At 48.1% G+C, this 15,048-nt stretch overlaps 1 protein-coding gene across 1 annotated transcript in view; it reads right to left on the bottom strand.

Annotated features, from left to right (window-relative positions):
- Nucleotides 1-15,048, bottom strand: part of SRRM4 (serine/arginine repetitive matrix 4) — a 171,829-nt gene that overhangs the window by 16,358 nt on the left and 140,423 nt on the right. Inside the window, exon 9 of the mRNA XM_067014659.1 lies at nucleotides 1,861-2,162. Within this exon, the coding sequence (XP_066870760.1) occupies nucleotides 1,861-2,162 (302 nt within the window). The remainder of the gene's footprint in view (nucleotides 1-1,860; nucleotides 2,163-15,048) is intronic.

Raw genomic sequence — 15,048 nt, 5'->3', positions numbered from 1 at the left:
CAGGCCGAGCCTCTGCACATCCTGGGAGCTTCACAGCATCATCTCATTTAGCCCCCTACAACCCTAGGAAGTTGGCACTATTATTATCCCTTATCTACCGAGAAGACCCAGAAGAAGGGTGAGCTGCTTGCTCACGGCCACCCAGAGTCTCAAACCCCGATCTGTCCAGCCCTGGAGCCCACGTCCCTGCTACCTTGCCAGCCCCTGCCTTTACCGTCTGTGGTTCCCCTGATTTACAGCCGATGGCTCTTCCATTCTGCCCTGTGCTCTTAGCTGACGTGACATAAATGGCCACGGATTTAAAGATCATGTATACTTCACAGTGAGAGGCTGGCTCTAAATTATTTAATTTGGCTGTCCACATAGATCAGATTTAAGCAGGTAACTGCTAAATGCCGTTCAGGCTTAACTCCAGTTCTGGAGACAGATCTGTGGTTCAATCCTCGTGCCGGCCCTTATGAAGTGAGTTTCTTAACTGCTCTGAGCTTCCGTTTCCCCATCAGCCAAAAAAGAATTATAACAGAACCTATCCCATAAAGGGTTTAGAAGGCGTTTAGGAAGATTATCTATGGAAAGCACCTGGCATAGTACCTCAGGGCTCCATAAATAATAGCTGCCGTTATTATTATTGTTGTTATTACTATTCTCAGTATCTCCTGCATAACAGCCCTGAAGTATATGAGTAGATATCTGGGAACGTCACTGCCTGTTCTTGGAGACACTGACGTTTGCTCCGACCGAGTCCTGGCTCCCAGCCGAGCTTGGCTGTGAACTGAGGCCAGGGACGTATGTCCCGAGGCAGGCAGATCCACCCCTCTCTACCCTCTAACCACTGGTAACCACTGATCTTTTTACTGTCTCCATAGCTTTGCCTTCTCCAGAATGTCATGTAGTTGGAATTGTAGAGTATGCAGCCTTTTCAGATTGGCTGCTTTCTATTAGTAACATGGATTTAAGTTTCCTCCCTGTCTTTTCATTGCTTGGTAGCTTGTTTCTTTTTAGTGCTGAATAGTATTCCATTGTGTGTATGGACCACCGTTTATTTATCTTTTCAACTGTTGAAGGATATCTTGGTAGCTTCCAAATTTGGGCATGAATAAAGCTGCTATAAAAACATCCACGTGTAGGTTTTTGTATGGACATAAATTTTCAATGTGTTTGGGTAAATGCTGTGGTATATTTTAAAATGACAGTGACTTTAAATGTTAGACTTTCTCCTGTGATTATTGGTAAACTCACATCTGTTTTTTCCTGCCCAGCCTCCATCCCTCCTCCTGATAACAGTACACCCTGCTTTTCCTTCAGAGAACCAGACATTCCCCAGTTTTCGTGTACATGGGAAGACTCATTAGCCCTGATGGTGGAAGATGACAAGTTCTAGCCAAGAATACAGCATCCCCTGGGCAGTGTGATTGGTCTAGTGTGGGCAGGTGACCCAAGCTGGGCCAAGCAGGGTCAATGAGCACTTGCCCTGAGATTTTGCTGAAATTCTGGGGAAAGAGGCATTCTCCTTCCATTGGCTGGCTAGACCGATAGCATGTTAACTGGATGGCATCTTTGCCAATGCTTTGGGAGGATCTGCTTGAAAATAAAGCCAAGAGAGGGGGAAGCAGAACTGAGAGATGTAATAGGAAAGACAGATTCCTGATGATGTATTTTTGAGACCCTGGATCCAGCTGTATCTGAAGCTGATCTCCTTGGATAGTTTTTTTCAAAAATGATGCCAATTTCTCTCTCTCTCTCTCTCTCTTTCTCTCAAATAAAAGAGCTGGAGTCTGTGTGTGTGGTGTAGTGCTAGGGTGAGAGACTGAGATTGTGGAGCTCAGGCCGGACCCCCTCCTGCCACCCAGGCGCACTGACCTTGACTCTCTGCCCCTGCTGGTGGGGGAGAGATTCTCCAAAGCGGCCCCCTCGTTCTGGGGGGAGGAGGTGGTGAAGGAGTTCCCGGAATCAGAGGTGTTGCCGCTGCTGGGGCCCCGGCTCTTGTTCAGGCCCCCAGTGGGGCTCTCCTTCTCCTGACCCCGAGACCTGGCTGAGCTGATCTGCATGGAGGGTGGCGAGGAGGTGTCATTGCCCGAGTCATACTCCTGGGAGCGTCCTCGGGAGGTGGCGAGCAGCCGGGCTGTTCTGGTAAAGAGGGCAGCAGCCCCCGGCCCAGTGATCTGAAAGCAAAAACACCCGTCGGACACTGCTGCGCGCTGGGTCTGCGGGCTGTGTCTAAATAACCAAGAAATGTTTACCATCATGATGCACTGTAACGAAAGGAAAGAGAGAGAGGAGAGGAAAGAAGAGACGCCAAAAAACAAAAGCACAACTTCCTGAAAGAATACCACAGAAAGGAGATCTTTTTTTTTACCCCCTGCTAGGATAACTGGAAGATTTAGGTATCATGCAGAGAGAAAAGCATGCGATCCAGATTAAACAAAAGAAAAAGGAAATTATACAAAATTTAATTTCTAAGGAATTAAACGAAAGCAACAACTTAAGAGAAGGGGGTGTGTAAACACCCTTAACCTAAAACAATAATAAAAATAAAGAAAAGTGGGGGGAAAGAAAGGAGGCTATGGGCCTGAAAAAATATATCTTGAAACTTAAAAACAAAAAAAGGAGATAAAGCCAAAATTTTAAACGTCAACCAAATCCTCAACAAATTTGACTTTTTTTTTTTTTTTTTTAAAGAAAAAGTTGCCCGAATAGAACCCTAGACAAATATCACATGGGGAAAAGAAATGAAATAAAGATGAGAGGTTTTTTTTTTTTTAATATAAAGTCAAGGTCACAAAATGATATTTTAGTAGTTTTCAACTAAAGGGGAAAAGAAAGAGGGGACAAAAAAATAAAAAAATGGAAGTCAAATTGTCTGACGGAAAACAAACAAAAAAAAGCCTCTACAGATATTTGCGTGTGTCCTTTTCCCCCTGGAGAAGGTAGCTAAGGCGCTCGAGTGGCTTCTAATAAATTCTCTCATGTCTTTGCGGATCATATCCACTTACCAAGCAAGAACTCCTCCTTTAGTAGGTAGGTAAGGTGTAAGAGAAAGGGAAGAGCGGGCAAGGTGAGTCCATCATCAGAGTCGCAAATGACAAGAAAACACACACACCTTTCCGTACATACTCACACTTGGCCCTGAACTTTGGGTTTTGGGTTTTCAGTGTTCTTGACAGGTGAAGCATCGCTTCCGGTTGGCTTTCTCAGTAAGGGGACCTCAAGCCATCAACACTAACCTCATCAGTCCCTTAATGCCCAAGTTGGATCAAGAAACCCCTGCTGACAATGCAGATGGCGGCTAGAGTTCGCATCAATCTAAGGTGTCAAGATGGGGGGCGGGGAACAGGGAAGGTGTTACTTGTGACAGACGGCTCTGGGAGGGGCTGCCTTGGGGCGCCTGGGAATGAGGAGGGGTCCCCAGGATCCTGTGTGGGGCTGATCTAGGACAGATGAAGGAGTAAAGGAGGCGATGGAGAGGCAGCCCTCGGGAAGGCTAGGGTGCGTTTAGAAGTAGTACAACGGATGGTTTTCTTTAAACGTTCAGACCCGTCTCACGGCTGGGATGACATAGTGGGTTTGGTTCTGGTCCCCCAACAATACCATGCTTAGATGTGGGCAAGATGGACCTCTGCCCTGGGTCTCCTCCAGCGATAAGCATCCCCTTGGGGTGAGAAATCTGTGGGGCTGAGAAGGCACCACCTGTAAACCACTCCCCCCGAAATCACCCTCTGGGGACCTGAAATCCCAGAATTCTCTGTTTTAATGACCCCTGAGTCCCCTTCCAGGGTCTCTGCGGGATCATCCATGGATCTCTTCTCCCAGGGGTAGAGCATGCTTCAGGTGTGCACATGCCTAGGTCCAGTGTGGCTATTTGAACAGAAGTTGGATGTTCAGGCTTAGGTGTCCGTGTGCCCGGGTGGGAGGCCCATCAACGGTGCTGGACGGTGCAAGGACACGGGGGCAGAACGGGAGGGGCCGGGGCCTCGGGGCAGATTCTCCCTACACTGTCGTGTTGTGGCCTGGCACTCCGAGGGCTCCAAGATTCTAAATCCAAATCTGACTTTCCAGATCATTTCGAAGGTATGTTTGCCAAGAGAGGAGAACCTATTTCATCTAAGTTTGCTGGCTTGATTTATAAACATTTGCATACATCGTGTGTGGCTCTCCTTCTATACGCCTGTCCCAGGCCCTGCAGATATTAGTGTAGGCCTCACCGTCAAAAGCCTGCTTCTCCCACCCAGTTTCTCCCATGCACCTTGGGCCTAAAGAAGGGGGGACTTCTGGGCTTTCTTAAGGGAACACTTCTGCCTTCTCAGCAGTTGGTCATGAGGGTGAGATACGGAGACGATGCAACTGTGAGAGTAACAGTGATGACTCCACCAGCTCAGGGTATCAGCTCCTGGAGCGGGGGAGGTGGGACTCCCAGGAGGCTTTGCACACAGACAAGGTGATGGTCCAGCTTTGCCAAGTTCCACCCAGCATGGCTGCCACTGTATATGCTTGGCAATCTGGCTGGCTTTGCTCTGGGACAAGGGACCTCAAAATAAGGTTGCCCACGTGGGGTTTTCCAGTGTGAGACTTCTTTAAAAATTAACGTAAAGGCCCCTTTTCATCCAGCTCCTTTTTGTCTTCCGGTGTGCAAGTTGGATGCCATAGCCTTCCCACCTCTGAGAGTTCAGTGGCTACATATGTATTTCCGCCACCTCTGTCAGGAGAGACAAAACGTCATGCCAGGCGATGAGACCCTGGGACCTGGGCTCTCAGGCTGGGGCTTGGGCTGGGGATGGGCTCATGGAATCTTTGTCTCAGAGACAGTGAATTTTTGGTAGCCAGTGTATCACAAGTGACTCAGGTGAGCCCCTCCTGGAAGGAACCGGGCTGGGCTATGAATACAGTGGTTTCCATGATCCGATGGCTTGCTACCTGGAGGCATCCAGTCTGGGCCTTTCTCTGCCCAGGTACTTGTCTCCACCTTGACTACTAATTTCAAAGGATATGTCCTGGTGCATCAAGAGTCCCCAGAGGGGAGGATCTCCTGAACATAAGGCCCCTCGGGGCTAGTGGACATAGAAGGGGGGACTTTGCCTTTTTCACATTCTCAACCCCACATCCTGAGCTCACGGGGACACTTTCACAGAGTGTCGCTGACTGACCACGACCACTATGTCCGTGAAACTTGTGTGATCGGAACTGAGAACTCTCTGAGATGCTCTCCCATCGTCACAGAAAACAGAGATGAACGTACTACTGAACTGTCCTCACTGGGCTGAGCCTGGCGCTTGAAAATACCAACCTCTCCTGATTGTTTACAAGTCCCATTTCTCTGGATGAATCTAAATTCTTTGACCTGCGTGACAGTGTCGACACTTTACAACTCAACCCTGTGTCCTTCACAAACCTCATCTCTTCCATATACCCGCCCCCCAGGCTGGCCCCCACGACCTTAGGCCAATCGATTAGAAAGTTTGCTTGGTTCTACCACCACATCTTGCCCTCCCAACCCCAGGCCATTTGCCTATGCCATTTCCTCTGCCTAGAACACTGTTCTCCTCTTCCTCACTTCACATGGCTAAATGTATTCATCTTCCAGTTTACGTATCACCTCCTCTTGAAAGCCTTCTCTGAGCTCCAGGCCAGGACAGCACAAAACTGTCTACTTCATTCATTCTAACATTCACTCTTTCATTCATTCACTCATTCAAAAATGAGTGGCTTCTGTCTGCCACAGCACTCTTACTGGGGTGAGGGGGCAGTAATTGCTTGTTTTACCTCCTGTCTCCATCTGGATGGGCTGAAAGTTGGGGTCTTGAGACCAGCTCAGGGCTGGGCATGTGAGCCAGAGAGAACCTCTAGAATAAAGTTTTAGGTCCAGGCCAGTGGCAAAGAGAAGGAATGCCCTCCGCTCTTCCTCCTGGTCCCCCTCAGACCTAGGATCCTCAGAGAAAGCACACAGGAGCCCAGTCTACACAGGCTCAACAGCATAAGTTCCAGGCTAAGGTGAGAAGTTCCTGACCCGAGGAGCCTTCCAGATGAGACAAGCGGTGTTGGGTCTCCTTACTTCCTTCTCCACTTTCTGCTATTCTGGGAGGTCGGGTTAAAAGATGAACTGGGTCTGGCCTCTTGCACGCAACAGGGCTGCTGGCCCATGCAGTGACTTTGCTCAGGTGCTAGAACGGTGCTCCCCCTGGGTCAGGAACTTGAAAATGGTGCTCCACTCTGGCCAGACAAATTAGAAAAGAGATACACCTTTCTCTGGACTGAAGCAGCCCCACATCGGTTTTCACAGCCGGCTCAACAAATGGAGGGTCGGTGGGCTGTGACTCCAAGGCCAGTCACCCTTGGACAGGGCACAGCCAGCGTAACATGCCATGCCTAGCAGGTCCTGGAGACGCCCATCTTCTCCCCCTGTTTGACCTGCTTTAAGGATTACTTTGAGGGCCGTGGGAAGGTCTGGTGGCCCCAAGACTTTCATTCCTTCTTCCTTCAGCTGAACGCTATTTGGTTTTGTCTCTGCCAGTCTTGATGGGCTGTATCTCTGTTTCCAGGTGATAGAAACATTTTCATAAACTCAGTAGGGACGTCTGGATCGTTTAATGGCCTCTGCGCCTCAGATTCCTCCTTCTCCAGAGCTCTCCATTCACCCCCCACACGGGGGAAAGACACAACAGAGGGGGGGGCCAAAGGCAGACTGAGAGGTTTGCGTGTGAGTGTGCGTGCGTGTGCACGCGTGTGCGAGTGATGCTGTGATAACGCAGGGGAGGCCTTCATAAAGTCAAGGACTTTATGACAGGCAGGCGACAGAGGCCTCCGTGCGCTCGCCTCCCATCTCGAGGCGTCTCCTCCCTTGTCAGATGCTCTCACTCCCACTCCGCGTGGAGGACGCAGGCCGTTGCCCACCGGCCGCTGACACGACAGGATGGCTCCCCCTGTCTCCTCGTTCAGACAGCAGGCCGCGCCCAAGTCGTCTTGGACGAGCTCGTCCTCATCCGCTGGAAATTCCTCTTCCGTGCACATAACTGCTCTCTGCCCCTGTCTCCCCAGCTCAGCCGCAAAACGGTCCTCAAGAGGCCCGCTGGGAGGAGTCATCCTAGACCCACTTTTGTCCAGGAACAGTGCCCTCATGGTACCCGGGACCCCTGTCTAAGACCTGGGAGCCTCATACCAGGCCTCTCTCTTCTGTGGTCCACTCTGACCCCTTCCTCCATCCCAGACTTGCCCTTCTTTTCATGTCTTCACAAAGGCCTACTTTTGGGGCTTGGCACAAAAATTCAGCCCCTGTAAGATGTGCTTTATCACCAAGTGAAATACACCTGTCTTCATATGGTTCTCCTAGAAATTGACATAGGAATTTGAGTGCTGGCAGGTTCTTTGAGGGCAAGGAACCTCAGTAGGAGAGTGGGGGCAATGAGCAGGGGAGAGCAGGAGCCAGATGAAGACGCGTCATCAAGCCAGCTGCCACGGAGGGCTTCTGGAGGACACCCTGGGAGCCAAGGCAGAGACAGCTCCAGAGTCAATCCCAACCAAGGGGGGAGCTGTGATATTTATACACCAGTTCCCTGCCACGCACGGGTTAAAGGCTGCACCCAGAGGGTGTCAATTCTCTAGTAGGTCCAAACTGCCACCCAGCCAAACAAAGTGGTCTTTGGCAGCCAGAGAACATTACCTGGAAGCTGGAAGCTGGCAGTGTGTGAAGTGGGGAGGGGGAGGGGGTATAAACGGACAGCATCTGTCTCAACACCCCAAACCACCACTGGAAAACTGAGGGGCCAAGTTGTACTTTGTTTCAGATATGCTTTCTTTAGCCCACTTACCGGCTAAACAAATTTATGTTCAGCAATAAATCTGAATGATCTGTCAACATTGTAGAGTGGGGCAGATTCTCATAACAGCCCATTTCTAGCTCATGCTGAAAAATAAGAGGATCTGGCAAGATTGAGTCGACATTCCTGCTTGGTAATAATTGGCTTGTGAGTAATTGCAGCTGCCCCTTTTGGACAGGGCACAAGCTCTCCCAGCCCCAGGCCTTATGGGTTCCCTGTTGCTTGTATCTATTAGCTGCCTGGCCCTTGAGAAAACTAAGTTTGTGACCGTCTGTTCTAAGTGTTCGCTGCTACCCGGATCTATCTGAAAGCAGCACCAACAGTGCATCCTGTATGTTTCATCTCTCCCTTCCATCTTCCCCATCTCTGCCCTTTCAAACCCTCTTGGACGTTGTCAATGAAAGGAACCGGGAGACAGAGTCATGAAGCCATATCCAGACCTCAGAGCTATTACAAGCTTTTCCCTTCTGGGTCAGGATTGCCAATCTCAGATTTTTTTAAGGACAAACTTTTTCGCAAACTCATGGCCCCTGGGAGAAAACAAACGAATACGTTCCTTTTATTCTCTTAGCCCACCCCAATGTGAAGCTCCAGTTTTTTTCTTTTTCTTTTGAACTCATAAGCTTGCCTAGTCTCCTTTATCCTTAATACACTCAGCGTCAACATTTGCGTTTTTCTAATAAGTAATTAAATCCCCCCACCATGAACTCCAGCTCCTGGTGTTTCACTGGGAGTTTCTCTCAGCCCTCCAGGGAAGCCAGCACTGTTATTTATTGTTTTTGTTTCAAATCATTATTTAATCAAGAACGGTGAAAAAGGCAACCCCTCACTTACACTTCAAAAGTTAATTTCGGCTGAATTCTGAGATCAAGAGGCAGCACAGCCTAATAGGTTACAAAAATACAATCAAGAAGAGAATTCCAATTAAACTGAACAAGTCCATTTCCTGAGCTTCAAATGGCTCCATGGAGAGAGATGGCTATAATTTTTTTTCCCTCCCTGCCATATGGGGGACTGGAAATTCTCATGTGAATGTAGAGCTGCGTGGCAGAGCTTTTAGCTAGAGGGTTCTGGTTATTCCGTTTTTTTTTTTTAAAAAAAAAAAAACTTTTGTTTCACAAAGACATTAAGTTTATTTTCCTCACTGTTGTTCATCTTCCTTTGCACATTAATTAGGAAGACATCAAAAGACTGGATTCATTGACCTATTAGGAGTTCATTAGAGAGGGGGAGGAATAGAGAAAGACAGAGATCTGCTAAGGATGTTGGGAAGATAACAAAGTCCTTTAGGGCTGGGGTGGTCCCACAGGGCTGCGCACTGAAGTTGACCTTGGGCCTGGGGCCAGCTGTCTCTCCTTCCCTCCGTCAGGAGGCGGAAGGGGACCAGCAGCTTCAACCTCATCATTTCTCGGAAGCCCCTTTTGATGGCGCTCAGCCCACCTCTTCTTGAAAATTTCTACATGGATCCAGTCAGGCAAAATCTTCACCAGTCCAAATTGAAATGAGAAAAAAAAAAAAGTTCAGTGGAATGAGTTTTTCATCCAACGAAATGCATTTGATTTAAAGGCTCATCCTTTCTTCTGAGGCCATGTCTATGTATGCTTCCTCTTCAGATGGTCAGTGTCCCTTTCAGTACAGAAAATGGTGGTTTTCTTTTTTCTGTCCTTGCTTGGCAAAAGTAGAAGTTGACAATGCTATTCCATTTTCCATTTAAAAAGAATAACTGGTCCCACAAATGCCTGAGTCTCACGGCCCCCTTCTTCCGCATTTTTGTCCCTTTGTCCTCTAAACGGCAATGAATGGCATTGGATTAGCGAGTCTCCTAGTTTGAGCAAGAGCTCACTTCTGCAGAATGTACGTGAGAACCTGGGTCAGAGGTGGGAAGGCTGGACCCTCCATACATGCTCCCTCAGCCTCATTTCCCCTGTCTGCAAAATAGGAGGCATATCCTGCCATTCTCCTAGAGTTGTTCTGAAGTTCACCTGAGATCTTGGATATGATTAAGCTTTCTGAGGCCAGAGATACTTCAAAAACATGGCTGCTTTTACTGGGAGCATGTTTAATTCAGCCATTATGACGACAAATCGTAACACTAGCAACTACTGGATATTGAGGGTTATGTCCCAAGCATCAGGCTAAGTTTTGCTCATAAAACAGAGGCTGCATGAGGGCAGAAATCTTCTCTGTCTTGTTCACTGCTATTCACCCGGTGCCTGGCACATAGTAGGGGCTTAATGCATATCTTATAAATGAATGGATACCTTATCTCACTCCACCCTCACAACCACTCTGTGCAGTGGGTAAGCTTATTAGTTAAAGGTACAGATGAGGACACAGAGGCCCAGCGAAGTGAAATGACACAAGGGAAGTCAAGTAATTAAGCACCTGGACTCTGAGGGTAGACTTTCTGGGTTGGAATCCTAACTTCTCCATTTAACAGCTGCCTTTTGCTTGAGTTTTCTAGGCTGTAGTTTCCTCATTGTAAAATGAGGATACTAGCAGAAGATCCCCTGAAAGGCTATTATAAGAAATGCATGAGATGGCACATGTAAAGAATTCAGCCTAGCACCTGGCACATAGTAGGTGCTCAGGAAGCATGAGTTATGGCTGTTACCCAGTCTCATAGGGAGATGAAATGAAGAACTCTGGAGTATCCGAATCTGCTTCAAAGCTCCTGTCTTCATCACTGTCGCCTCCTGCTTCCTCCTGTTCACAAATTTCATGAGGTCCTCTTTTACGGAGCCCAGGTTTTGCCTTTTTTTTTTTTTCCATATCTGTGCAGGTTTTTGTTGGCAAGGGTTATGTGGAAGCTGTTGGCTTGCTAGAGTCAGAAGGAGGAGAAAGGAGGAGACTGCCCTCTCCTGGGTCTAATTTCAGTCTTGATTAGCCCCCTTTAGATTCCCCCTCCAGTTAGGATAGACCTCACAGAGGACCCCCTGCTACAGGACAGGGCGTGGCCAAACCTCGGGGCCACCCACCTCTCTGTAATCCAATAGGCCCTCTGGCTATCACAGTAAGCTTCTGAGATACAAGCCATGATTCATACCAGCTCCCCTTCCTACTCAATGGGCTACCTACCTAAGTCACTTCACCTCTCTGAGCCTCAGTTTTCCCATCTGAAAAATGGTGATAATGATGGCATCTACTTCAAATAACTGTTTTGTGAATCAAATGAGAAAAAAAAAAACTGTGTAAAGTATGTGACAGTGCCTGGCACACAGTGGTATTTAGTTATTTCAATAGCCATCTCAATTGGGTGAACTCCTACTCATCCTTCAAAGCCCAGCTCACATGTTCCTTTATTTGTAAAGTCCTCTCAGACACCAAGATCTCTTAGACATTGGTCCTTCCTCTGTGGTCCTACTGTATATTTTACTTGCATCCATCACCTCCAGGGGTGATATTCAAAATATTCAACAACTGGTTGAGTGTGGGTACTGTCCCATCTGATGGTGGCTGGCCTTGGCACTGAAGGGCTGCCAGGTATCACTGTTTAGCTGCTGGACTGTGAGAAGGTCCAGAAGGTACCAGAGGAGGGGAGGGATGGCTTTGTTGACTGGGGGATGGGTGGTGACAGGGTCTGTTTATCAACTGGTCTGCAAGTATTTGAATATTGGAAGAATGGAGGAGTACTAGTACTCACTGACTCAGTCTCAGCCCTAATGACAAAGCTTATCCCATGTTATTGCAGCCGTCTGTTGACAGCTAGATGGTGAGCTCTGGAATTCAGGAAGCCTGTTTATTCATCTCTCTGTCTCCCTAATACCTTGAACAGAGTTGACTGAGTATAGATAAGGAACGAATGAGGCCATGAAGGATTCACTCCTTGGGACCCTCCAGTTGGATTTGGGCTCTGACCAAGAAAGAGGGCTTCCGGTTATCTTTAGCTCACCAACTAGGATTTTAACAAGATACAACCCACTTCTGCATATTCACGTATGCAAACAGGCCCTCTTGATGTAATGTGCCCGTCCCTGATTTTTAAAGAGCTCTGCATATGGGATGCTCACCATGGAGTGTGGCAGGAACCATGGCATAGGAGACCCCTCATGCATGGGCTCCTGTTCACCTCCAGAACCCCCAGAACCCCATCTCCTGTCCTGGAATTCTTTCTCCATCCTGATTCCAGCCTTTGTTTCCTGCTTCCACTGGCTAGTTTCTCAGTTGTCACCTCCTCCGCCCTAACCTAACCCTAACCCCAATTCCCTTCCCTGCCTGCCTACCTCCTGTTCCATCTCAGCATTCACTGTTGTGCACTGTCTTTTACAATTTTTACCTTGTCTGTCTTCCTCTTAAGAAAGCACAGGCTGTTTCTTATTCACTGGATCCTGAGAGCCACATCAGAGCTGACCCTTTATAGATGCTTAGTAGAGAACTGTAGATTTGAACAAGTGATGGAAGGGGTGACTCAATGACAATGACTGTGCTGTTCTCTTCAGCAGAGAGCTCAAAAAATCTTGGGGCCAGGACTCTTGGAAAAACTTTGGTCCAGCCTGGTATCCTCTTCCATCCCTGCCTGTGCAGAAGAAAGGATGAGAAAGAGCCCAGCATGGAGAGCACTTGGAGGACCAGACTTGGGGGGCGTCTGATGCCCCAGGAGTCAGGCAGCCATGAGCAGCGTGGGGCTAGTCATTTGGGCTGCAGCTGCCATTGAGGATGGGAGGAAACTGAAAGCAGGGGAAGCAGGGGTTCTAGCTGTGGTCTCAACCCATCCACAGACTAGCCTGGGCCTGGAACCATTCTACTATTACTACTCCACTACTATCACCAGTGCTGCTGCTATTGTTGCTACTACCATTACTATTTCCATTGTTAATACTGCTGCTGCTTCTGTCCACCGCCAGCAACCTAGCACCTACCACTTGCCTGTTACAGTCTGAAAGTCTTACTTACATTGAGTCATTGCATCCTCACAACATTCCTCTTATGAGGTAGGTCTTATTATTATCCTCATTTTGCAGATTTGGAGAAAACTGGGGCACAGAGAGTTTATGTAACTTGCTCAAGATTCCACAGCTGGAAAATACAGAGCCAGCATCTGGAATGTTTTCATCACAACACCTGCTACTATTTGCTGATTTTTGCCCCCGTGCCGAGCACTGGGCTCGACTACTTACAAAATTACTCTGCTTTTGTCCCCAAAACAAGGCTTTTGAAGAAGAGGTTTATTATCTGCATTTTTTTTAACAGATGAGGAAACTGCAGCTCAAAAAGGTTTAAGTAACTATCCCCAGCTCACAGCCAGGATCTGACCACATAATCATAGTCCCATGTTTTTAACAACTCTGACTTGTCATAGTCCATGGAAGTCATTTCTCTCCTGTGAGTCCAGGTTCTCTTTTTGAAATCAGGGTATTGGGTTAGGTGAGCTCTTAAGGCCTCTGCCTTCTAGGTACAGATGAGCTTTCTGCTCTTCTAATAGCAGCTGGGCCCTAATAACCAATAGCAATCTGGTACCTCACTCACTGGTGTGGGAGGACCACAATTTTGGGGTGGGGGGGAGTCAACATTCGGCTTTTTGCAACACCTTGGACCTGACTGGTTAGGAAACCATCCCAGGTGAGAGAACACCTTGTTGTGAGAGCCAGTTGTTCCCAATGGCACTTTTTAATGAGGGTCAGTTAGGGTCACCGAATGGGTTGCCATAAATACCATGACCAGGGAGACTGGGTGGATTTTACCAACTTAAAACCATTCTTCCACCTCTTATTGCTTGTATTTTAAATTATTTCTACCTTTGCAACAATTCCTTTGGGACACAAATGGGATAATCATGCTCATTTTCCAGTTGAGGAAGCTGAGGTTGGGAGGGGTAAAAGGATTTGTCCTGCCAAGCCAAAACTTGCCCCCAGGCCTCCGGACTCTTTGCCTTACTGGAAAGACCTTTCATAGGACATTCGCGGAGGGGAGAATGCAAGTGAGCATTTACCATCGGCAAGTACCGAGCAACTACAGGTATCTCTACAAAGGAAGGCCCTGAGGTGAGTTGTGGATGGTTCCAGCTAGGTAGAAGACTTTGGCAAAAGTAGACCTTGGTGATACATGGTGCCTTTACTGGTAAAGAAGAGTTTCCCAGAATGCACTGGAGATATAACTATTGTGTCAACCAGACCCAACCAGTGTTTATCATCACCTTCTCTTCCTTGATCTCTCAGCAAGAACCCCTGAGCTATTCCTTACTTCCACCTCATCCTTTCTAAGGGAGCGGCTCTCTGAAATTTTCAGATTTATGCCTAGCTAGAGGAGACAGGTCCCTTCCCAGCTGTTAGCTGTAAGCACAGGATACGTCTGTGTTGAATCTCCTCCTATTTGTGTGTCTGTCCCTTTAGAGTCTACAAAAGGCCTTCACCTAATTTCTGTTATTGGATATCCCCAACAATCCCACATGGAAGTGATATTATTTCAAATTTTCCAATGAGAAAACTGAGTTTCAAAGAGGTTAAGTGACTTTCTCAAAGCCACACAGCTAGGAAGTTGAGTTCAGACCCAACTCCAAATCCCTTGCTCAGGAAACTTCCTGCTGTCGAACTGTCTGAAGCTGTATTCCAGCCCTCCTTCTTGACCTGAGGGACTGTTGCGCGATCCCATTCAAGGCCGGGTTTCTCGACTGGATTCGCTCTTGCTTTACTCAGTGGCTTCTCTCCAGACCTTAACTTTCTGAGCATTAGCTTTTCTGTCCCACCTGTGGAAGGGACTAGTGAGGGCAGCTGCGTCCTCAACTCCCTGAGACCTTGTGTGGACACGAGAGGTCGAGTGCTATCAGCTCCTTGGAGGAAAATTCTCGCATACATTCAAGGCCGAGTTTACACAGGTGAAATCGAACCCCAGCTGCTCGTCAGTGCTGCAGCCTAGCTGTCAAAGATGCAGACTTCACCGCAAAGCTGCAGTGCCCCTGTTGCCTCAAAGACCCCCTCTTTTCCTTCCTCCCCAAAGAAACCTCCTGTGGTGTCTCATACATGCTTTTCTGCAGATGTCACTCGGGAGGCCAATATGTACTTTCGAAGCTCCCCTGATAAAGAGCCAGGGGCTTCAGGTTTTTCCCGTCCCCCCAAGCCCCCAATTCCCAAGCCGTCAAGCCGAGTGCTGCCAAAGGCTGGTGAAGGACCATCTGGTTAATCAATAAGGAGGTCTGAAACCAGTTGGATATCTGCCCGAAACTGAATTAAAATGTGTCATACACTGCCCTGAACTTGTGCCTCCACCCCCTCCAAGTGTCACGGCCAAGACTGGCGGAGGAGGC

This window comes from Kogia breviceps, chromosome 15 (assembly GCF_026419965.1).
Source record: "Kogia breviceps isolate mKogBre1 chromosome 15, mKogBre1 haplotype 1, whole genome shotgun sequence".
NCBI classification, from domain to species: Eukaryota; Metazoa; Chordata; class Mammalia; order Artiodactyla; family Physeteridae; genus Kogia; species Kogia breviceps.
This window is presented reverse-complemented; position numbering and strand designations above follow the sequence as displayed.